The sequence below is a fragment of the Metarhizium album genome, assembly GCF_000804445.1.
Source record: "Metarhizium album ARSEF 1941 chromosome Unknown scaffold_15, whole genome shotgun sequence".
Taxonomy (NCBI): domain Eukaryota; kingdom Fungi; phylum Ascomycota; class Sordariomycetes; order Hypocreales; family Clavicipitaceae; genus Metarhizium; species Metarhizium album.
This window is the reverse complement of record NW_024467589.1, coordinates 156,082-179,994: the sequence shown is the minus strand read 5'-3', so window position 1 is coordinate 179,994 and position 23,913 is coordinate 156,082. Positions and strand designations below refer to the sequence as shown.

Sequence of the window (23,913 nt, the reverse complement as noted above, 5' to 3'; positions counted from 1 at the left end):
GAGGCCGAGCTGGCCCTCGCCAGGCGCGACGTGGACGCCGTCAACGCCGCGCGGCGGCAGCGCCAGGCCGACGTCGCCGCCGAGATGGCCGGCCTCGAGGAGGCCTGGAGGACCGGCGTCGGCAGGGTCCTCGAGACGGAGATCGCGGCCCGGGAGCTGAGGCGTCAGATACGCGACGAGCTGAGGACCAGGGCCCGGCCGTCCGTAGGGTAGGGGAGGTGTCGTCGTGCTGGCCGTGCCCCCTCCTCGTCATTTGGTGGCCCAAAAAAAAAAAAAAAAGAATGGCGGAGGAACCGTTGGCAACAAAGGAACCCGTGGTTTGCTATTTCGAAACTTGGTCGATCTCATCAGGCAATCAGGCAATCAGGCAAGAAAGGGGTGAATCAATGGGACGGGATACACGCGCACTGGGATGAGCTATTTGGTGGCTCAAATAGCTTGAGCATTAAATGGCGCGGCTGACCTTGTCGGGCATACATTTCTGCGAATTAATAGCTTTGATTGCCGTCATCTGAGTAACCCAACCTTTGCTCATCTCACGGGAACATCATCTAGACCGCAGCGTACAGATGGACAGGGAGTATTGGCGTTTCTTTCATTATTGTCATTGTTATTATTCTTGCCATGGCATCAACAAGTACTCCTCTTCTCCGCATTCATGGGAGTGGTCTGCGAACAATCAAACATTCCAATGTACACACATCTCCACGCCACTCAGACTATTGTGGCTTACTTGCAGCTTGTAAACCAGCACCAAATCGTCACGGCGCAGTACTACTCCCTTTTCATCGGCCCAGTAGTCATAATTCACTATCAAACAAGGTATCTATCTGTTCATGTAGCCATGTCTCTTCCTTCCTTTAGGAAACGAGGTAAAAGGTGTGTATACCTCTCCCCAAAAACAGTAAAACGCCAGCCCCAAACTTGCCTCTTGCCACCTAGCCAAACCTTGGTCGAGCCAATTTTACCGCCTTACAACCTATGGCCAAATCCTTGGCTGTCCACGGCATCGGGTCCATACGGCACCAGCCGAAACTTGAGAGCAGTGCCCTATCCACGGTGCAGAGGGTCCATTTCTTCGACTCCAGTGTCGACGCCTTGGTACTTGGTATGGCGCAGTATTCCCTCCAAAGGACCCAAAAGTCTCTGGAAAGCATGCTTGCCAAGCGTTGCCACCTTCACCTCGGTTGAAGCCACGACGCTGGCAGCTCGAGGCTTGTCATTGAGCAGGGCCAGTTCGCCGAAAAAATCTCCCTTCTTATAATGCAGCACCTTGTTGCTTTGATCACCCTTGAACGCGTCGGCCTCGCCACTCTCTAGCAGGAAGAATGCATGACCTTGGTCACCCTCCCTAATGATGACGTCGCCGGGGCCATATTTTTTGGTTTCGAGAGCATCAGCAATCTTGGATCGTTCATACGGCGTAAGCGATTGCAGGACCGGAACCTCCTCCAGAAAGGTCTCGTACATTCGCCTCCGGGCAAAGGTCGACTCCATTAGGATGCGGCGGAACGTGATGCGATCCAAGGCCCATAGCGTGCAGTTGGGTTCAACGGAGATGACTGTGGCAGCGCGTGGGGCGTTATACATGAGCGCGAGTTCACCAAATGATCCTCCGGCTTGGATATTTCCAACGTTCTCGCCCAAGCCGTCTGGTCCAGGCTGGATGGTTCCACTGGGGTTGACGTAGACATCAAACGAACCCCTCTCCACGACGTAGAAGAAGTCACCAGCATCGCCTTGACTAATGATCTGTCAAATGTCAGCGTCTCGTCTGGCACAGTGCCCCTGGCATTGCGGCTCACCTTGATGCCCTTGGCAGGAATAGGCTTCTCAATCAATGCGCCAAGGATCTGGGCCGTCTGCTCTTCGTCGAGGTGGCTGAACAAGAAGTTACCTTCGATAGCCTTTTTGAGACGCTCGAGCTGGTCGGCAGTCTTTTCGTGAAAGGGGGGCGACCAGTTGTCATAGCTGTCTGCGCTGGGCTTTAGCGATTCCGCCGACACCGACGTGCGGCGAGCAAAGTTATATTGGGCAGGGTAACTGTCTGGGTGTGGAGGGACTCGGACGGTTGGAGGTGTATCTGCGCTGGCGTCACCGCCAAAGGTTCCACGAAAGGCCATGCCAGCACCTGAACCAAACGCTGTGTTTGGGTTTCTGCCATGATCATTCTCGTCCTCCTCAGCCAAACTGTGCATGACATTCTGCGACCGATCGTTGCCAAACGGGTTTGCGTTGGGCGCAAATGGGCTCGAAAAGGGAACGGACATAATGGCTATGGTGGATGCTGAAGGGAGTAGGGGATCGAGCGTGATTCTTCGGGCCTTGGTAGAAGAGCTATTGGGAAAGCCAAGTTCGAGTCAAGTTTTATTTGTCGGTCGGCGATATCGATGGCCTGTTGGGATTCTGGTCAATTCCTGGGGTATAAATTTCACAAATCAGTCTTGGCTGCGCATCAAGCTGTGGCAGCACGGACGTCTAGTGCCGACAGCGCGAGCAGGGAAGAAGAGGAGAGGACAGCAGACCAACACCAACCTTGATATCTAGGACGACCTAGATGAACAAACCAGTATCGGCCAAATACGATGCGCAAAGACCTGCAACATAGCAATGCGTTAGCACAACGGCAGGGCTTCTTGAACCACGTTGAATAGATGGAGACAATTGGAGACGGTGCGACTACTAGGGGCTGACAACGCCGAGCAAGCTTTCGGAGCTAGTACAAGGCCTTGGCAGTACACTTGCAGAGTCATGGCCTTGAGGCTCCAGTCGCAACAAAACGTCATTGCGGTACCTGACGGGACGAAGCTGGCGTCCCAGTGCCGTCCATGATGGGAAGACGGGGACAGCCATCAACTCACCTTGGGGAAAATGAACCAGCTGTGACCGTCCAGACGGAGGAATCCTGGGAAAAATCCAAGCCAAGCCGGGGACGAGAGGAATAAGGAGCTAGGGGGGAACGGAGCAGAGACGGGAGAAGAAAGAAGAGGAGGGTCAACCGCCCGTTGCAGTTTCCACTAGAGCCTCGGGGAGAGACAGGGCCCAGCCGTTGCCGTTGTTGCTGTGCAGGACGATGGCGACTACTCAAGCAGTCGACACTGGCCGGATGAGATGGGATGGGATTGGGAGATGAGCAATGAGCGATGAGCGATCGGAGGGGCTCGAGCTTGGAAGTTGAGTGTGAGAAGGAGATGCCAAGCAAGACGCAAGGCAACGGCGACGGGAAAAAAAGGGGAAAAAATTTTGTAGAAAGAAAAATCAAAAGAAATCAAGCCTTTCGTCTCAAAACGGGCTTCTTGTCCGGGGAGGGGGGTCCTCAACGTCGGAAAGTCCAAAGGTCGGGTTGAAACAGTGAGGGGCCAGGTTGCGGGTTGATGTATGAGCGACGAAGAATCAAGACGTGCAGAAGAAGCAGGAAAAGAAGAGACAATGTCTCAAGTGCTCCGAGTGGAGACGACTGACTGCCTCCTAGGTACGGAGTACCTGGCCTGGGTATTGGCAGCTGGCAGCTGGCAGCTGGCAACTGGCAACTGGCAACCGGCAACTGGGCACGGGCAACCGGCGCTGGGAAGCAGGAGCGGCAGAGGCAGAGGTAGAGGTGGTGTCCATCTAAAATGTTCCGGAAAGGGCGCGCCACCAACGCCAGCCAACCCGGCCTTTGGAGAAGCTTGGCTTGGGTGTTCGAGCTCGCACTTGGGAGGAGGGGTCGGCGAGGAGGGTGGCGGGGGGAGTGTGAAGCACTCGAGGAGGGGCTCCGAGGGCAGGCAGGACAAGGACAGGACGGGCAGGACCAGCAAGATTCGGGAGTCAGTCAGAAGAGGCTCGCAGCGAAGCTTTCTAGAACGGCGCACGGACCACCCGTCCCGCGCCCCCACTCCACTGCGTCGATGCAGCAGGCAAGAGCTCCCCCCCGGTCAAGCTCAAGCGGGCTGCGGGCTGCGGGCTGGCCGTCGACGACGAGCTGTTGACCGGGCTCGGGCGTTGGCCAAGGACGGATCTGGAAGTCTGGAGTCTGGACATGTAAAGCTCCTGCCTTGGGACGCGCGTGCAGGTGTCATGCCGCCTCGCATTGGACGCTTCAACTGACTCTTGGGCACGCGGTGACGTGTCAACTGGCCGTCCGGGTTTGAAAGAAATCGACCGACACGAAATGGATGGACACAGGGATGCTTGTGGCCGGCGGCGTCGGCACGCTCATCGCTTCTTTTCCTGCCGTCCCTTCTGCCCGCCGTTCCTCAGAGCGCCGCCACGCACGCACGTGTCGGGACGTCGTGTGCGTCGTCCGTTGACACACGCGTCCGCCATCATGGCACGGTGACGAGCACGGTGACGTCTGCTGGCGATAGTGAGCGGGCGATATAGTTGGGGCCGACCCCCGGCTCTTTCGTCTTGAGTCTTGACAAGCTCCCACGGGGCCATGCGGTCAGTTGACCGGGTGGAGTTGAGAGGGCCGGCAAACGCAATGCTCTTTCTGCCATCGCTCATGCCCGTCAACACATCTCAGGAATGCAAGCCCTCGTACTCTCCTTGCCCGTCCTCTGTCCTGAGACGCGCCCTCATCAACGAACCAGCTATGTCAAGACAAGGTGAAGCAGCGTTTAGTCGATATCGACTTGGCGTGGGCGTTACCCAGCCGCGATAGTGGTCCACCACGGTAACTCCCATTGATGGGTACTAGACATGTATTTTCCAACGGTAACGACGCGAAGTCGCGGAGCCAACTCTACGGCGATGTGACCGAGAAAGAAGAGCGGGCGGGCATCGTCCCTGTAGAAACTGAACTGCGTCTTGAGAGTGCCGGAGAGAGCAGCCATGTGACAACAGCGCAGGTCTATTTGCCTCGAAATTCTAAGTAGCTTGTCTGGACATCGGCCGGCCCTGACGGCGGCTCGCCAGCTCCGAGGCACCACTTTGCTGTACGCAGTTCCATCCGCGGTAAAGCACCAGCTGGCTCTCATGGAGCGAGCCGCCGTCCGGGGCGCCTCACGGGTATCGTCCCATACAAATACAAGCAATCCAGCACCTCCTCTCCTCTTACACCATTTGCTCCGCGACGCCAGATCAAGATCCCTCCTACCTGTTTATGACTGGAAGAAGCCAAGCCAGGCCAAGCCGACCAAGATGGATAAAAAAAAGCCCATGAAAATTGGACATCAGACAGCAACACTGCACTAGACAACATAGGTGGGGAAAATGAAACCAACAAGGGAAAAAAAAAAGAAGCACCGGGTATGACGTCCGTCCGCAATGCGCCAAAGTCAATGATGCTGATGCCCAGGTCATTCTACACGACCTCCCATTACCCAATGTACTCTGCGACGTTAGCTCAATGCTTGAAAAACGCTCAAATTTTTCAGTCCGACTTGAACTGGTATGCTGGTGTAGGCTCTTCCTTCTTCACTTCTGACACGGGCGATTCCATTTCGTCGTGCTTGTGTACCTTCACTGCCGTGACGTCAAACTGTCATCCCACGGCAAGACAGGAGTCCAGGATGCCATCTAGCATATCCGTATCGTTGGTGTCAGCTCCATCCCACCACGTTTCCTGGTCCACATCCATAGCGTCTGCGTATCCGTTGACGGCATGGCTGGCATCATAGCCATCTATAACTTCCTCCACCACTGGGGGTTCGTGGTAATACCACGTATAGTCCTCCCAGTGTTCAAGCTCACCTTCGCGGTACCCGAAAATGACCTGCGTCAAGAGGGCAGGGAACTGAGCCATGCCTGCATCCGCTATTTCGAGTGTCAGTCTCAGGTCAGCCGTGCCGAGCGGGCCGCGTTCGCTGGCAGCTTTGGCTTCGACGGGAAGTAGGCCGCCTTTATCCCGCGTGATCTCGCCGCGGAGAGCTGCATCTTCCTCCTGACGCAGCTGTTTCTTGTACTTGTGTGTTTGAATGCACGTCGTGCCGATGCCGCAGCTCGCGTTGCCAGAGTCACCAGGACCGTTGCTACGCGTGCGACTGAATATCTGCGTCAACACCTCTTTGATGAAGGTTTCGGTGGCCACGGAGACGAGTTGCGGCGCGTCCGTTGCGTGGCCACTGGGAAGTCCCGCCTCGTAGCAGAGTGGTAACATGCGCCCCGTCACGACGCCGACATCTGGAAACTCGCCAGACTCAACCGCCAACGGCTGTGCAAATCGTTTTCTGATTTCCAAGTCAAAGTCTACCAGAGGGTCAAAAAATCTTACATCCACGAGCTGGCACGGCACGAAAACTCACTCATATTGTTAATTCCAGTTGCCGTGCTTGGGACGGCCTCGACCGATGTTGATGGTTTACGGAGTGTCTCTGTAAAGAGGTTTGATAGGCTATCGTGTGGGTCATACTGAAGAGGCATGTGAGCGTAAGAAATCAAAGGAGTGGGCGGCAGACGGCACATACATCGTTCTGGGCCAGGTCTTTTATGCGCCTGCGATCTCGAGGTGGTAGTTGCATCACCTCGCCCTTCAACCTTCTTTCGGCGGCATCACCCGTGACGGGCTTACTGCCGGCGCCGGGCATGGGCTTGTCGTTTGCGCTGACCCAAGGCGCCAGGCCCTGGTCGGGCATTTCTCGTGTGACATTGCCGAGAATACCGGCGATGAGTTGGTTGTGAAGATGGTCCTTCTCGCCATTGCTGTCGGCGAGGATGACATCTATTCGTTCCGAGTATTCGGCCTGACTGAGGCGGCCTTGGGCAATGTAAGCGACAGATGCCGCGGCACAGTTTCGAGGCATGGGCATCCCTTACCGATCAAGAACTCGGCCGTCGACTCCTTATAGACCAGCCATTTCTCGCCGCCAATGGCGCCCTTGAGCGCGGAGTACAGCGGCTCCAGGTCAATGCGGGCGGGGATGATCTGGCTGGTCTTGACAGGCTTTCCCGAGCCAGGCGCAGTGATGGACAGAGTCTTGTTGGATAGAGTCGGGGTCGACAGGCTGACGGTCGGACGGCTCAAAGCCGCGGGGTCGATGTCCGGCATGGTGGAGGACGGGGTTGTGGAGGCAGGATCACGGTCGATGTCCTCAACTTCGCGGGCGGCGAGACTGCAACGCGCGACGCGGAGAACGGGTCGTGAGTTGCATCAATCGAATGCGGAGAGGTATGCGATCGCGGGTCCAGAGTCACCTTGATGGCCATACCATGTTGAGGGTGCAAAGCCGATGGCGGTTGACGGGCAGGTCGAGGTGTGAGGGAAGTCCAAACACCGACTTTGCTGCACTCAGAGAGCAAGGCGCCGACGCCGATGCCGACAACGCCGGGGTGTTCAATGTCGCGAGTACTTGAGCGCAGCGGGGGGACACTCTCACCTGGCGGTACCTCGTACTGGAGGGGCCCCCAAGCCGCCTAGCGCTAGTCGCAGCGGTGCTCCAGCCAGTTGCCAGTTGGCCATGGATGGGCCACTCAAGTACTCAAGTACTGCTCAAGTACTTGCCCGGCGTGCTCCTCCCCCACTGAGGGCGTCCTCCGTCCCAGGTCGCGTCCAGCGCGTCACCAGAAGAGGCTCAAAATGTCCCCACTGCCAGCCTTTTGACTCTTGAGAGCTCGGCCTGCCGAAGCAGTTTGCATTTGCATCGAGGCCTTCAGTCGAGCATCAGCACGCTCAAACAGTTGAATGCTCGTGCGGCCATGCGGCCATGGCGTCGGAACGCATCATCGGGGCGCTCGAGCACCTCATAGCTCACATCGTCCCCAACGACCCCAACCATGACGCAGAGACTGCCCAGCGTCGTCAGGAAGCCATCTTGAAGAATGCGACATCCATCATTGACAGGTACCCTGCTTCCTCCGCTCCCGCCGCCCGTAAAGCTGACTCCCCATCCCACGACGCCATGTTGACGCCCTCGCAGTCCCTCAGGACCATCCATTTCCGCCGACGTAAACCATGCCTCAGACCTCATCAAGAGGAGGCTCATCCAGACAAACCCCAGTCTGGCATTGACATTTTCAAACCTCTACTCGCGACTCCTCGCACTGCCCGTGCTCGACAACAAATGGGCCATCCTGTATCTCCTCTACCAACTCGCCGACTCGCCAGACCCAAACGAACCTCTACCTCTCAGCCCCATCAAACCATCCGCGCCAAATTACCGAGAAGCGGTCCACAGAGACGCCGTCAAAAGACAAGTCCGAGACCGGGGCAAGTCCGCAACCCCGGTCCCCAAGGGGGAAGAAGACCAGTTTCGAGAGGCCTTCCATCCCGAGGGGCTGAGGCATGTCCCCGGCCCGAAACCAGCAGCCAACGCCGGAAAAGAACACCCAAGGAGGGCCGTCTCCTTGCAATCGACCTTGCTTGCCAACAACTACACGCAACTTGACCCTCCCGAGGCCGACATCCTGCGAGATCTCCCCTTCACCCTCCAGGGACTATCGTCAACGACGCTTCCGTTTTCCAAGCCAGAAACGCTCAAGTTGCCCCCTACCGTTCCATTACCTCTTGTGTCCATTCTTCATACCCTGGCCGAGCCCTCCCTCCTCTACCGAGGTCTCGACGAGTACTGCAAAACTCCAGCCCGGGGCCTGCTGGGGCAAAGTTTGCGCTCCGCCATTGGCAGCCAGCTCCGATCCTACCTCAGCCTCGTAGCCGCTCTAGAAGGCCAGATCCGACGTGCGCTCCTGTCACTTGACCAAGACGCACCCCGGGGCGGCATCGGAAAAGCCGGCGTCACGTTGAAAAGATGCGTGGTGTGGACGCGGGAGGCTACAATGGGCCTGCGGCTCATGAGCGTCATGGCCAAGGAGTCGGAGAACAAAACTGGCGGCCAACTCATCTCTCTCATCCACAGTTTCTCCTCATCACATGGCGAACCCACGGTTGCCGCGTTCGCAGAGAGGCTGCTGGGCAGCTTCACGAAACCGTTTTACGATATATTGCGTCACTGGATCTACGATGGAGAACTGTCAGATCCGTACCAGGAGTTCTTCGTCCAGGAGCAGAACAAACCCGCCGACGTCGCCCACCTGAAAGGAGCCGGCAACGTCTGGACGGACAAGTACGAGATTCACCAGAGCATGGTCCCGAGCATCATCACCCAAGATTTCGCCCAAAAGGTGTTTCTAATCGGCAAGTCTCTCAACTTTATCCGCCACAGCTGCGGAGACTCGGCATGGGTCGAGGGATACTCCAAGGCAGCGTCGAAGGAACTTGGATACGGCGACACGGCAACGCTGGAAGCCTGGATCGACGAGGCATACAAGACCACCATGAAGCGCCTCATGGATCTCATGTCCAGCAAATTCCACCTCTTTGAGCACCTGCAAGCCCTCAAGAACTACATCCTCCTCGGCCAGGGCGATTTCATAGCTCTCCTCATGGAGTCCCTCGCCACAAACCTAGATTTGCCCGTCAGCGCCCAGTACCGACATACCCTCACGGCCCAACTGGAACACGCCATCCGCGGGTCCAACGCGCAGTACGACTCCCCCGAGGTCCTCCGCCGGCTCGACGCGAGGGTGCTCCAGCTCTCCGAGAACGACACGGGATGGGACTGCTTCACGCTGGAATACAAAATCGACGCCCCCGTCGACGTTGTCGTGACCCAGCGGGGCAGTCGCCAGTACCTCAAAGTCTTCAACTACCTCTGGCGCATCAAACGTGTCGAGTTCGCCCTCCTCACCACGTGGCGCCGGTGCATGACGGGCGCGCGCGGCGTCCTGCAGAACTCGGACCCCGTCGTCTCCCAGACGTGGAAGTCCACGCGCGGTACGCTCGCCGAGATGACGCACTTTGTCGGCCAGCTCCAGTACTACATCCTCTTCGAGGTCATCGAATCATCGTGGGACGAGCTCCAGAAGCGCATCCGCAAGGAGGGCTGCACTCTGGATGACCTCATCAACGCCCACCAGCGGTACCTCACGGATATCACGCACAAAGGTCTGCTCGGCGCAAAGCGCCAAAGCCACGGCTCGGAAGACGATGGCGGCGAGTCTTCGTACCGCGGACAACTCAGCCTCCTGCTCGAGCTCATGCTGGACTACCGAAAGTCGGTTGATGGCCTCTATAGCTGGAGCGTCTCCGACTTTACGCGCCGCCAGGAGGCAGACGTGCGCACGTCCATGCGATCCGACGTGGATGACACCATCGGCGGCCGCAGGGACGTGCTGTCCGAGTTTCCTGAGCTGAGAAGAAGACTGCAGCAGCTGGGGGCCTCCTTCAGGAGCAGGTTGCAGATTCTACTGGGTGATTTGGCGTACCAGCCCGACGTGGACATGAGGTTTTTGGGAGTGGCCATGAACTTTAATGATGTGTATCAGCCGACGAGGAGGAAGACGAGGACGGCGCCTGCTGCTGCTTCGGCGAACACCTCCAAGGCGTGAGTGAGGGCTTGGATGTTTTTTTTTTTTTTTTTCCTTTGCAAGGATGGCCTTGTCTGCGGCCATTGACGCCCAGGCAACGATGGAATGAAGCGGTTGAGAATGACTTGCGCGAACGTATGGCACAATGCATCACATCATTTCTACCCTCCGTGTCAGTAGTAGTGACGTGTCACCATGGCTGAGACTTGAAGATGTTGTCTGACTACAAGCAATCTCGGGCTCGCTGCCCCGGCCGCGGCATGTGCTGCCATTATCCGTCCAGCACAGAGTACTCCGTAGCCTGTCCCTGGTGCACATTTCTCATCGATTCCTTTTACTACCTCATCCATGACGCACTGCGCGTGCCCCTTGTTGTGTCAACCCTGACTCCAAGCGTGGCAGAGAGATGGGAAGCCGACCTGGCGGTACGAACGAAATACCAGGTTCGACAGGATACGGGGTGAAAATTATGAAAAACATCTTCGCTGAACCAAGGCAGTGAGTGAGTGACCTTGGTTGTGCGGCTACAGCCAGCGGTCTCACCAACCAGAGGGCCTGCAATGAAGGGCTTACGCGAGAGGATATGACTGGTTAAATGGTGTGTCTGCAGGCGAGGGTGCTGTTTAGAGGCAGACCCAGCCTTGTAACTATTTCTTTTCCTGCAGCACCGGTCAGACTCTGGGCATTGAGACGACAACCTGCCTCGCGCGTTTTGACGGCCTCTGGTGAGGACGTTGCAAGTGAGCTGGCTGTAAAGATCAAAGCTCACTTCGAAATTCGAAGGCGGTCAGGGCCTGCATGCTGTACGTTGAGCTGGCTGCCTCCTGAAACGCCGTCATCAATCTGCCCTCGCTGTCTGCCTTGTTGGAAATATCTAGAATGCATGCTTGTACTAGTCAAGCCAAGCTTGCTTGGTCATTGACTTATGCTTTCCGGGGCTATCCTAATCATCCAATGACAACTAATTGCCCCTATTTCTATCTTGTCCCGGGCCCGGCCGGCGGGTGCGATGCCCAGACAACGGCATATTCCATGTCATCGAGCGACAGGGGTCGAGTGGTAGGTTGTCTCCCCTGTTTTTTCAGCGGCCCAACGTTGAAGCTTTCCTCGTGGTTACGGCGTAATGACAGAGCGATTACGGAGTACAATCCAGGGACCTGGCCCGGGTTTCACTTGTTTGTCAGGCGAGGCTCAGGCTTCGTCCGTGTTGCAAAGGGGCCTTCTTTCGCTCGCTAGCACGGCTGTGCAAATCTCCACAAAACTGGCCACAATGGCCAAGGCAAGCCTGCGTTGCTGTTGATGGTGCATTGGTAATGCTGCGGAAAAGGGATCCCGACGCGGCATGCTGCAGGTTTCCGCAAGGAATTTCAATCCTTGCAGACTCACGTGCATGCCCTTCCGGCCAGAAGCATGGGGTTTTGCTGTTCAAGATGCCCCTTAACTGAAGCCTCAGCTGTAGGTCGGTACGCGTAACTCGGATCTCAAAGGTTCTGTGGTGTGTCATGTAGACAGGTGTCGGGGACTCGGGGGCGACCTATATGAGGGCATCAGGACTTGGTCATTCCAGTGTCCAGTGCTCATGACCTTGTAGTTGGACACAGAACTTTTTATTTTCGACAAGGTATCGATCAACTACCCGTGAAGAAAATATCAAGAACTCTGTCGATCGTGTCGACACGTGCGGAACAACGCAACAGGCTACGCGCCGTTGACTTGACAAGTTGGAGCTATAACCTGCCCAAATCAGTACCTAGACACATGAATGATGTAACAATGGACAAGAATAACGTTATTCTGTCCCTCGGCGTTTCAGAATAGCCTACAGGTCAATTCTCACGTGTCGATAGCGCCCGTTCAGGGGATCTACCTACCCAGCACCTCGGAACAGGCTCAACGACTGACACAAGCTCTGTACACGCCCACCTCGGCAGATCTCATTAGATCACTAGTCCGTATTCGCACGAGCATCATTGCTAAGCAGGGCAGTCAACTTGCAACGTCGATGAATAGCCTCGGGCTGCGACGCCATCAGGCTTCAAACCCGTCGTGGTGGTGGTTCGAATCCGAACCCCCCAGAAAAACAGTCAGAGCAGCGTGGGCGTGATTGATGAACAAGTCCGGGGTAAAGAGACAATGGTTTGATTCACACTCACACCCCCGCGACGGGCTTTGCATTGTTCGGAAACGCTCTGGGGCCTTTCCGTGGTCAGGATCATCTTCCTCCCCTACGGCGCCTTAGTCAAGAAAGAACTGCTGTCCGACGATTCGTTTGTCGGGATTCGAGTTTGATAAGACCCAGGAATATGCAGGGACAACCGGTTGGGCTATGTCCATGGTGCAGGGGCACCTAGTCGCGCAGGGCGGAAGAGGAGTACTCCGTACTCCGTATTAGTTCGGAGTAGGCAGAGCTGGAAATAAAACATTGCGCGCCGTGCCATGCCACCGACACCCACAAATCTAGCACCCTGGTCGTGTCTCCAATGCAAGCGCTTTCTTTCCCCAGACTTTTCTTTTCACTTCTTTCAACAAGATGCCGGATTCTGGAATGTTGGTGGCCCATTTCTTCGCCAAGCGTCGGACCCGGGGGGCAAGTAAGCCACGACAATTTTTTCTCTTCTTTGTTGGATAGGGCCGACACCCTGGTCCCCAACCAGGAACCAACGATGTCGAGAAGAAGGGAACGAATGGACATATCCATCAAATGTGACCTTGCGTCTCGCTCGTGAGAAGGCTCGTGGCCTCGTGTCGGTGGACTCCGTTTACACTTTGAATCTTTTGAAACAAGAAATCAAGCAAGTAAGACTGACGGCCCAGGCGGGCCAATGTTGCTCCAACACATTTCCGCACTCGGTCAGGCATTTCCTTGGGGGCGAGAACAACATGAAAGGGATGGTTCCAGCCTTGGAGGGCCAGTTGGCTTCTGATGTGGGTGACTCTGTCTGGTCTGTAATGATGAGTCCCTGCGTGGGCCCCAGCTGAGCCTCCGCCGCGATGAGTCAAGCATGTACGAGGTTCCCTGGCAGACGCTGCGTTTGCTCTGGAAAGGTTGCGTGTCGCTCGTGTACTCGGTCACCCGGCACCTGGGTGTGGTTGGTTGTTGGCAACTTGGGGACGGGCGCGGAGTAATACGTACTTCAGTAGGTAGTACCTACCTAGGTACTTCTTAAGTAAGGTAATTAAAGGCAGCCAGGAAATGAAGCTACGTACCTGCGTGACCGACTGATTGGCAGGCGTTCACGTCCGGTCTGGCGCAAACACCTGGGATCTTGCTTCTGTCAAGGGCGACGTGTCGTGTGTTTGCAGCCCCAGATTGCAGGTGTTTGTGCCAAACGAATAGAGCCGGCGGCGGTCAGGCCCCTACTTGCTTAACCAGCTGCTTCTTTAGGACCGGTCAAGGGTCTTTTGGGTCCTCTGGGATCCTTTTTGCGGGGGGGAGTGGCTGATGTGACTTTTCTCTTTGGAGGGTAATGTTGGAGACGGGATGAATTTCGAGAGAGCTTGGGGGCTGGCGCTGATGCTGATGCTGATGCTGGAGCTGATGCTGATGCTGATGCTGATGATGCTGACTGACATTGGTGTGTTCAACGGACCTGATACCATTGTCCGGAGTCCACACCAGGTGGAGGGAGGGCAGAACTTGGCAACTTGCGCGGTTGCACCTGCCGTTGCGAGTCTGCGCATCCATCTTCCAAGTACCTTGAGTAGGTACGTACTCAAGTACGTAGGCTCGTAGGCACGTTAGTAATTCGTTACCAAACCCCCAACCAACCTCGGAGACAGCCAAGTACGTAAGTATAAGTACTTAAGAAGTATGTTACCAATTAATCCGTAAATAGGGCCTCATGCACGCATACAGGCGCGCACTGTCCCGGTACTTACCTTTGTACCTGGGGAAGGTTCCCCGGTACTTTGGTCTGTGCTCTCAGTCTCGAGCAGTCATTTGTGCTCATCGACACCAGCACCAGGACTCGAGGCGCAGGAATGCAATCTGTGATGCCATTTCCGTTTCATCGCTGAACACGGTGCTTTCAGGCACAGAAAAGAGCCCACGGACTTCCCCTTCCCCGACTTTAGAATGCACCGCAGCCATTGTCTCGCAGCAGGCACACGTAGGCATTCAATCACCGCAGCCCGTATGCGGGCGGCGCAAATTGCAGAAACGTTGCCATCCATGAACAGGATCGGGACGCTGGGCACTCGGAACAGCCAGGCCCGGCTGGTTACATGTGAGGCACGCTGGCTCATGTCGATGAACATTGAAGCCTTTGGGGCAACAAGCAGCCCTGGGTCCCTGAACGGCCTGTCAATGCCAGGTCGACTGCTAGACCCACGCCCCCAGGTCCGCCTCCTCCTGTTTGCGCCAGGCCCAGCGTCTTCCCGCCCTATTCTCCTTCCTCCATCAATGCTCTTTCCCATTCGACCTTTTGATGCCATTCAACCTTCTGTGTCCCAGTGTTGCGTCGAGCATCAATGCTGCACATGTTGCACTCCCCCACCCCCATCCCGATTCCGACATGGAGTCCTCCCATCCCCGTCCAGATGTCGGTCCGCTCCACGTCCGCCTCTCGGCTTAAAGTTCCCAAATTCCTATTCCCTTCCCTCGGTGCAATGTCTGTTCGCTTGTTGGCCCCGTCTTAGCCCTGCATGCCATTGTCTGACAGGCCAGCGATTTTTCCTCTTCTTTCTCCTCCCTTCCCTTTTTTTTTTTTTTTTTTTTTTTTTTTAAATCCTTCTCCCTGGACATAAATCCACCGCTCCCCGGCCCAGGCTTCTCTACTCCTGCTGTCTTCGTTACAACTTCAACTTGACACCGGACACGCTCGCTTAACCGCCATTTATACCAAGCTTTAGTCTCTCTGCTTTGGCTTTCAGCCTCTTTGCTTGCCACAAGACACGGCCTGATAACCCCTCGGCTCCATATCTCCATCTCACCGGCGTCCATCATCAGAGTTCGTGACCCACAGATTAACCTGTCACGTAACCATCCCGCTCCCCCGTTGCTCGGTGAGCTGTTTGGATTCACAGTCTCGTTTTCCGTCAACTCCAGCCACGAATCCTCGCAGGCTCGTGTTCAACTCTATTGACGTGGAGCACAAGACTTGGAGTTCATGGTATGCATCCAGCCCTGTACTTGCCCACAAAGTATTTCGAATTCTTGCCGCGGTTTCTGACCCTGTACTGCCACAAAAGATTATCAAATTTTATTCTCTTCCCTTCTGAAACAAAGACACGCGAAATGCCTCACATCGCCTCACCCGTCGCCATGTCCTCTCAGCGAAATAACCTGCGGTTGTTCACGTCGCAAGACTTGTACAGCAGCCTCACCGCCAACCTGTCTTACAAGGACAATCGGCCATCGACACCGGTACGACGCATCCAGGAAAACGACTATACCGTCCCCGCTCCTCCTCCACCTAGCCCCGTCAGCTTCAGGGCCGACAAATGGAACATGACCAGCAGCCGCCAGTAGTGGTATGCAGTTAGCGGGGTGAAGGCCATGCGTCATACTATCGACGCAGGCCCGACTCGTGTTTGTTATCCGGTGCAGATCGAATCTTTACCGGCCTGTTGTGCACACAGGCATGTGGGCAATTTTTTTTTTGGTCAGATTTCAGCGGCACAGGAGTTTGGAGCATGTCACTGGACTGGTTTCTATGTATCACCAGGACTAGTAATGCGGAGCAATATTGATGGAGGGAGGCAAGCCGGGAAGGAGGGAAGGCAAGGGGAGTCAACAGGTATAGATTCATTGTATTGTGCGTCGTTTGCAGCACATACGCCTAGTTTTGCAGCAGGGAAAAGGGTGGTGAAGGAATTCAGAGTAATGTTGCACATGTTGGCGTGCCCATGTGGAGCTTAGTGTTGCGGGGTGACATGGTGATGCATATTTTGATGCTGTCGTGTCGCCATGTGCATGGCACCGAGACGTGCGAGAGGTGGGATGGGCAGTCTGGATGGACGACATGGAAGTGACGATGGTGTCGAGTCGGCAGCCGCTGTTGTACGTACACGGGTACGTGGTGTCGGGTAGTCTTGCAGAAAACGCACAAGTGGCAGAGGCATGACGTCTGGACCAGGCAAAACCGGAAGCCAACCGGGGCGGTACCTGCATACATAATACATGTATGTACATGGCAATCTGGACCAAGAAGCTGGAAAAGGCGGTGCGAAATGGAAGAAGTGGAAGCCTGGGGGGGGGGGCGCGCGGGAAAGAAGAGAAGAAGACGAGAAAAAGGAAAAAAAAAAAATCTTACCAGGACGGGTCTATCGGTCCGGGGTGTGCTGTACGTACCTTCTCTGCAAGCGCTCTTTGTGCCCGGAGGCCTGAGCGACGACGGGAGGTCCCTGACTGCTCAGGATGGGATGTGATGCCAGTGCGACTGCGGCAGGATGCACTCGAGCAGTGAGTATCCGTCGAAACGGAAACGGAGACGAGACCAGACGAGACGAGACGAGGCGAGGCGAGGCGAGGCGAATCGAGAGGCAGTGAGAGATGGCGGGCAATTAGGGGCTTCGGCAGCATGTACATGGTCTGGCACTGTGCATGAGATGCGGGCTTGACGTAGCGGTGCCAAAGCTGAGGCCTGAGGCCTGACGAGTTGATTTGCACGGCATGAGAGGCGTGTGTATATTTATTTTTCATTTCTTATTACTTTTTTCTTGAACGTTGGAGCCGGTTTTTTTTTTTTAATATCCCCTCTGGTGGTTGAGGGTGGGCTTGGGTTGAGGTGCATCTCATGTCTTGGTTTGCGGGTGGTGGTTGGCGGTGGCGGTGGCGGTGGCTGTGGCTTCCTGGGGAGCGGCGACGGGTCATTGGGCTCTGGGGACGTTGGGGGTGGGGGGATCGGATGCGCACACGCATTCTTGAGACATTGAAGCTGTGTCTGGGTGAATTTTTAATTTTTTTTTTTTTTCGTCGTCATTGCTGCTCTCGGCTTGCTTGCTTGGTGCCTGGTGCTTTGTGGCGATTGCAGATTGCAAGGGCGGTCACGGTGCAGGTACGTACTCTGTACGGGGGGTTTGTTATGTTGCAACTCGTCGTGGACTCGTGGCGGCGGTCCTTTGGCGGGCTTGAAAGTTGTTCCATGAATGTAGCGTGGCGGGCGGCTGCAAAGCAATCTTGCATGTTTGTTTGTTGGTTTCGTCGGTTTGCGACTTGCGTGGTTGTGGTGTGTGCTGCGCTGTGCTGTGCTGTGCTGTGCTGTGCTGTGCTGTGCTGTGCTGTGTTGTGTTGGGTTCTCCTTGTTCCCGCCTCCGGCTTGGCTCGTCGCCGGTAAAGGCGGTGTGGTGTGTCTGGCCGAGATGCGGCGTGTTTGCGTGGCGATTCTCGAGCCTTGACAAGCTTCGAAGAGGACGCGGCCGGTGTTTGGGCTTGCAGCCACGGCTAGTTTCCCCGCCGGCGGCATGATTTGTCACTATTCCCGGGCCGCGAGTCGGTCTGATGATGGCCACTGCGTCGTGGGTGGCGGCGATGCAGACTTGACGTCTCGGCAGGCAGGCAGGCAGGCAAGCAAGGCTTTCCGGCAACGACGACCTGCCTTGGAGGAGGCCCTTTTTTCAGTATTGCCTGCTTCTGTCCTGTAGCGCCGACATGTATCGTGTCATACGGAAAAAGACTTTTGGTCCCCGCCTGCAGGGCCCCATGGCGATCCCGCTGTTCAGATCTACACGCATGCCGGCCTGGTAAAACGTGCGAATTTGTAGACGGGCCGTGTGTTTGCAGTGAGTCGGCCAGCATATCCGCAAAGCGGTCACTTTGCCTCCTCTCCAAGTTGCCGACTTTAGACTGTATCCTCACCGCCCAAACAATCCGAGCCAAGTCGAAAAAGGTGGTTGCTTCTGTCCCAAACTCCTGCAGGCCACCAGGCAAGTCACTGCAGCTCGACAGAATCTAGCCACGCAACGGAGACGTGCACCAGAGTAGCCCTGACCTGAGAAGATGAGAGACGGCTCATCCGGGACCATTCTGATCACCTCGCCGAGGGGAAATCGCCGCGCTTGGCCATCTAAACACAAGGAATACGCCTCTCTGCCATGGGAACGTGTTGAAAGAAAGCGATTAGTGTCTCCCCTTGAGACATGCGAAGTCAGCCCACACGCTGCCATGCGAATGAAGCACACCGCTTCCTCTCGCTTGTTGCGCTATGCCATTGTTCCATCCGCAGGCTCCCTTTCAACAGATGCCGCCGGCAGTTTTCACAGGAAACCACGATGCATCGGCAATTGGCCCGCGCTATGGGCTGATCGGTATTCCATCTCATCGACCGGTTAGCTAGAAGAACCATTACAACACACGGGCTTACCATTACATTGGACCTAGAACATCCCAAGCGGACATGTATATATTCCACCCATGCGCCCTATTCTCGGAAGCGGTGAAGCATTTTGACCCGGTCTGGAACACACCAGAACCGCCCGGCGACCACCAGTGACGACATGGCGTCGATGTTATCCTGTCCTGCTGCTTCATCCGCGCCTAGGACAACTCAAACAGGCACTGTTTTGCAAGACCAGCTCGCCAGTCGTACGTGAGAAGGTTTGGAACTGTTGACAACTTGTTTCGTCAAAATACCAGTTGCTTGCTCACTGCTCACGTTGTCTTTTCAGGAGCAGCCTCTGTGTCGTGTGCCTCTCCGGAGCCATCCCCGAGACGGGAAAAAACACCATTACCCTTGACATGGAAATCGTGGGCTATCACAATCCATAAGCGGAGAGTTGGACGGCGTGTCCACGCTGTTTTGACAGCAAGGGCTGTACGTGCTGATTGTGATGTTGCGACTGGCATGTCAAGACTGGAATAAGCACACTGAGTACCTTCCTTTGCTCCTCGCCGGCTGGCCGTGCCGGGACTCTGTTGACGGTGGTCCTTGGCTTTGGTAGCTTCTGGCCACACGATTGCTGCTCTTGGTCTCGGCGTATCAGTTCGGGAGTGTATCAGTCAGACGGAGTACGAGCATGATGGTCAAAGGGGCAGATGAAGCCATGACTCGGTGGTGCGCCGGGGGCTTGCTTGCACGTGTCTGCGGAGCCGTGGAGATGCCAAGGCACGACAATAACGATTCAGGAGCGTGGATGGGCCACGATTTCTGCGAAAGCTAAAGTGCTTTGCCTTTGTTCAGCCAAAGTCGCATGTCTGTTGTTCGTTGGATTGCGTAACACTGGAAGGCGCGAGTGACAAGTTGACGTCTTTCTTGCCTTGCTTGTCTCGGCCAACCATGCCCCACTGCATGGGAGATGGAGTCATGACAACTCGTCCCGATCGATCGGCCGAAGTGCGTACTTCTACTTCAGGTCTTGTCCGAGGGTTCCTTGATCCGTGGAAATGGCCGAGTGCTTTGTCTCCCGCACAACCCTGGCGCTTTTCCATCTTGAGCAAGCGTGCCGGAGATGCGTCGGCAATGTGCGTGGTGGGAAACGACGGTGGTAGGCAGGCTTTTGGATGGAGGCCTCGCTTGCATGAATTGACCATGTCGAGGACAGATGCCGGTCTAGATTTTACCGCACCGAAAAAGCTTATTCGATTCAATTTCATGCAGGGACCTGCCGCGATCGTATAATTATGCAATCCGACCAGCCGCGCGGCAACATCCAAGCTATTTCCTGCAAACACTGGATGCATTGATGCGCGGCGTCCGATGGTCGGCATTGACGAGAGGAGATGCTCCCGGAAAGGCAGAAAGGCACACTTGGGAGCTCAGTGTCGGGAGGTGACCTGCAAAGCTGCCACGTCAGCCGCGGAGTCGCCCACTCCTGAGGAGGAGGCAGATTCATCAAAACGACGATGCATCTCCAAAAGTAAGCTTGATTCGGTCTTGGCGGCTGGTAGCGTGGCCCGGACCCGCCGTCCGAAGACGACCGGCATCCGGGCTCGGGACGTCTCGAAGCAACGGCGGCACGTCTCGGCGAAGCTTCGTGGAAACGCCAAGTCATGCTCTTCCTGGCAATAATCTTTGACTGGCCCAAGACTGATCGGCTGTGTCACTCTCAGCGAAAAACTTCCAGGGTCCGAGTCGTATTCTTGTCAGGAGCGGTCAGGTGCGCAATGAATGCTGGACAGACACGTTAATGTCTTAATGCGCATGGAGTTGCTGTATACTCGAGACTGGCGACATGGTCATTTTGAGGCATTTTGGGTGGGCTGGGCCAATTAAACCGTTACCGTCTCAGCGTTTCACGGAAATGATCCGATTCATGCAAGTCATGATGCTCATGGACGTGACTTGACGTTCTGGTCGCCGCCGACGTAAGTTCAAGTACATGAAGCAGCCAGAGGGCCGAGAATAGTTCTGATTCCGCATCTAGATATTCACTCAACATCTCGGCGCACAAAGACTTCGACGCTCAACTCAATACGCTTTAGAATCTTCACCAAGGATACTTTTTCGGCTCAACATTAAATCATGAAGCTATGATCCGTTTCTGTCCTGGCTGCTGCTGCGTCGCTTGCCGCGGCGTCGCCTGCCACCGAGGGGCTCAGGAGGCCCACTAAGCCGGGATATGAGCAGATAGCCGGTGGTGTAGGTGGCCCCCGAAACGCAGTATATCCGGTTGACCAGCCACATTCTAAAGCGTCATCGGGTGAGGTACGGAGTAGTCGGCCAAGCTCATGGAGAACGGACTCCGCAGCCTAGCAGCGCGCCAGGGCGGAGTGGTCTATTGTCACTTTGTAAGCAGCTGAAACAGAACAAGACGTGCAATTCAAAATGTGCTCATGTCGCAACAGGAAGGAGCTTATCGAGTCTTTTGCGTGGCAACGGTACGAAACATTGATACTCGCTGCTTTTTTACACTACTGACCTGATGATCCCCAGAGAATACCCTCCAAGTTCAAGGTAAGACGTTCCACACAAACGGCAGCTTCATATAACTACACTACTCTAACGAAAATCTTTAGCTGAGAAAGAATGAAGTAAGACGTCTCATCAAAGGCAATTTTATTCCACTACTAAGACGCTCGGCCTCTAGTTTTCTCTTCAAGATTTGAAGGATAAATTCAGTCACTTTGGGGTAAGTAGCCTCCCTGTCAAATCGAGCGCAAGCAGGCATATTCACAGCAGGATGTTTTACAGGCCGAGAACTGCACTATAGCCCGCGATGTGCAAGAAGCAGATCAGCACCGCCACAGGCCCATAGTGAGTGGCCTCCCACCAAGGCCGTCTAGAACGTGTATTTGCGCTGACCATCTCAGGGCTATGCTGTCTGTAGTCTTAAAACTCGAGTTCCGGACAACGTGAGGTCCAACCCTCGCGAAATCTAGAAGCATGGCGATGCGCCCGGTCTGCGTCATGGTGGACTCGTCGCCGGATCAGTCCCAAGCCTTGACGCAGCGACAATATTTGCGCCGGCATTGCTCCTCTCTGGCTTGATAGAAAACGATTAGAGTGAATACAGAAGACTTGCCGAGTTCGGCGGTCGAAAGTGTCACGCTTGACTTTGGATCTCGAACCTTTCGACGCGCCCTCCGAGCCGTGCCTCGCCCGGGCGCGCGCCCTCGTCGCGCATACCTTGGACTGTCTTGTCTAGCCGTCCTCAGGTCGCCAGGTGCAAGTGCGCAGGCAGGTCAGCAGCGCCGGGTGGGCGTGGGTTTGGGCCTCATCCCCCCGGGAAAACAAAGGGGGGCAAGCAAGCTGGCAACAGGACAAAATGACGGCCCGGGTCTGTGCGACGTTTCTTCATCTGCCCGCGTTTTGTGGTTGTGGTTGTGTTTGCCAGCCCAGCCCAGCCCAGCCCAGGCAGAGGCAAAACAGGCTCGCAATCAACGACGCCCGCGCATCGTTGCACACAAGCAACAAGCACTCACAGTCTCACACCCTCCCAGCAAAGCATAGCGGTAAGAGCCCAAGTTTCCAATCTTGGACTTGATTGGCTGGAAGAGGAACGCTTGAAACGCAATGGTTGCGAGGCCAGCGGCGCTAAGGCTGAAGCCGATTTTTTGAGGACTCAAATCGCGACCGGCTGGTGCGGGGGCGGACGCAAAGATGGGATAAAGACTGTTGAAACTAATGTTGGAGAGTTGGAAAACGAGGTATGTGGCGAGAAGGATGACGGTGGTACGGTTGAGTAGGTCTTTCCAGACAGGACGGCCATTGAAACCATTGTCCTTGACGCCGTTGCCATCATTTTCGGTACGTTCTTGGTCAATTGACGATGACGTCGATGAGCTTGACGACAGAAGCGGCTGCTGTGATGCTGAAGCCTCTGCCAAGCGCGAACTCCAAGATTCTCTACGGTCAGAGGGCTTATTGGAGCCGTCGACGCACGCAACAAGACGGCTGATCCAAGCCGGCCTCCAGGGGCTCCTGCCTGACTCGTCGAGCGTCTCCTCGAACCAGATGCCAACGACGACGATGCTCGCAGCGAGCATCGCTGCACCGACAAGGTTGGGCCCGAGATAGGGATATTCTGACCCCATCTTGTTGACCAGAATACCCCCCAGCGCGGGACCGGTAATGCTGCCCAGCGAGTATATGACAGGCAAATAGGTGAATGCCCTGGTCTGATTCGACCGGTCAGTAACTTCGCCCAGGACGGTTGGAACACAGGCCGCGTTGCCATTGAGCATGCCCATGAGCGCGTGTACAACCACCATCTGCCAGTACTCCTTGCAGAGGCCAATGCACGCACCTCTTTTCAGAAGCAGCAACAGTCGGTCCCTCCCACTTCGGCCGCGGAGAGTCTGGTGAGAACAAGACAGGAGTATCGTCAAGGGAGTCTGATATTCGACTTGACTGGCCGTCGGGGCCACTGGCATGCCGCACCGAAGCGTGGTTGATGGGCCAGAAGCCTATTTCGCAAGTCCGCCGGCACTATCTCGCCGCATGTTACGGCTTTGTCAACGTCAAAAGGCCTCGCCGGCTGGGGGCTTCAGCTTGGCTGCTAAAGCTCTGCCACTCCGCAAGGCTACGTCGTGAAGGGGCACAGCACGGGACTGCCAAGAAGAAGACAGAGACGAGCCCACGTTGGCCACACCAGGGCTCAAACAGCAAGCTAACGAGAGACAGCTGAAGAGATGACTGACGGTTGTCACGACCCAGATTCACACCCTCGCGCTTGTCACCGCGTCTTTTGTCAGGCACCGGCTCCATGCCCTCGTCCAGATACTCGAACACGATAACCCGCCGAGTGAGCGCTTGAAGTCGAAATACCAGCCCATTGAAATTCAAAGCGGCCGTCAATGCCGAGAGCCGCCGGAGCTTGCTGTTGAACTTGCTCCCACTGGTGACGACCGCCGTCTGCGTGCTCAATCACCCTGGTTTCTCCCAGGATACCGGACAAGATATCATCTCGCGGCACCTGTGACGTAGCCGCGCTGTGTACCACGTACAACACGTTGGCTTCAACATGTATGCAGGCCGCCGAGTTGTGTAACACTACAGTCACTCAAAGAGCCGGCCGTCGAAATCTCTGGCTTGGAGACTCCTCGAGGGGAAGTTGGCGGGAGAATGGGGCATAGTCGACCCCAGGGGCAGCCGTTGAGGACGTGTGTCCGTTATCGGGTTGTGATCCTGTACGAGCAGATGGTTGTTGTTCCGTCGCTGTTTCTACTTCCGTGAGAAGCACAATGTCCACGATGCTGAAATGCCAAACGCATCCGGAGACAGCTACGATTGTTGAAAGTGCGCCAATAACCAA

The 23,913-nt window shown here is 55.8% G+C and overlaps 6 protein-coding genes across 6 annotated transcripts; 3 read left to right on the top strand and 3 right to left on the bottom strand.

Annotated features, from left to right (window-relative positions):
• Positions 1-1,050: 1,050 nt before the first annotated feature.
• MAM_05680 (cAMP-dependent protein kinase regulatory subunit) lies at positions 1,051-2,270 on the bottom strand (the record flags this gene model as incomplete). Its single annotated transcript, XM_040824478.1, has 2 exons — positions 1,051-1,752; positions 1,806-2,270. The coding sequence occupies 2 exons, from the start codon at positions 2,268-2,270 to the stop codon at positions 1,051-1,053; spliced, it is 1,167 nt and encodes a 388-aa protein (XP_040677457.1).
• Positions 2,271-5,464: 3,194 nt separating this feature from the next.
• MAM_05679 (uncharacterized protein) lies at positions 5,465-6,967 on the bottom strand (the record flags this gene model as incomplete). The annotated part of the gene is made up of 4 exons (XM_040824477.1): positions 5,465-6,168; positions 6,225-6,330; positions 6,387-6,676; positions 6,736-6,967. 4 exons carry the CDS (start codon positions 6,965-6,967, stop codon positions 5,465-5,467), a joined length of 1,332 nt encoding a protein of 443 aa, XP_040677456.1.
• Positions 6,968-7,622: 655 nt separating this feature from the next.
• MAM_05678 (Gamma tubulin complex protein 3) lies at positions 7,623-10,302 on the top strand (the record flags this gene model as incomplete). Its single annotated transcript, XM_040824476.1, has 2 exons — positions 7,623-7,759; positions 7,836-10,302. The coding sequence occupies 2 exons, from the start codon at positions 7,623-7,625 to the stop codon at positions 10,300-10,302; spliced, it is 2,604 nt and encodes an 867-aa protein (XP_040677455.1).
• Positions 10,303-15,517: 5,215 nt separating this feature from the next.
• MAM_05677 (uncharacterized protein) lies at positions 15,518-15,751 on the top strand (the record flags this gene model as incomplete). Its single annotated transcript, XM_040824475.1, has 1 exon — positions 15,518-15,751. One exon carries the CDS (start codon positions 15,518-15,520, stop codon positions 15,749-15,751), a length of 234 nt encoding a protein of 77 aa, XP_040677454.1.
• A 5,241-nt stretch (positions 15,752-20,992) lies between these two features.
• Positions 20,993-21,538, top strand: MAM_05676 (uncharacterized protein; the record flags this gene model as incomplete). The annotated part of the gene is made up of 6 exons (XM_040824474.1): positions 20,993-21,037; positions 21,093-21,113; positions 21,176-21,190; positions 21,247-21,288; positions 21,351-21,413; positions 21,470-21,538. 6 exons carry the CDS (start codon positions 20,993-20,995, stop codon positions 21,536-21,538), a joined length of 255 nt encoding a protein of 84 aa, XP_040677453.1.
• A 498-nt stretch (positions 21,539-22,036) lies between these two features.
• Positions 22,037-23,032, bottom strand: MAM_05675 (Major facilitator superfamily domain, general substrate transporter; the record flags this gene model as incomplete). The annotated part of the gene is made up of 1 exon (XM_040824473.1): positions 22,037-23,032. One exon carries the CDS (start codon positions 23,030-23,032, stop codon positions 22,037-22,039), a length of 996 nt encoding a protein of 331 aa, XP_040677452.1.
• Between the last annotated feature and the right edge of the window lie 881 nt (positions 23,033-23,913).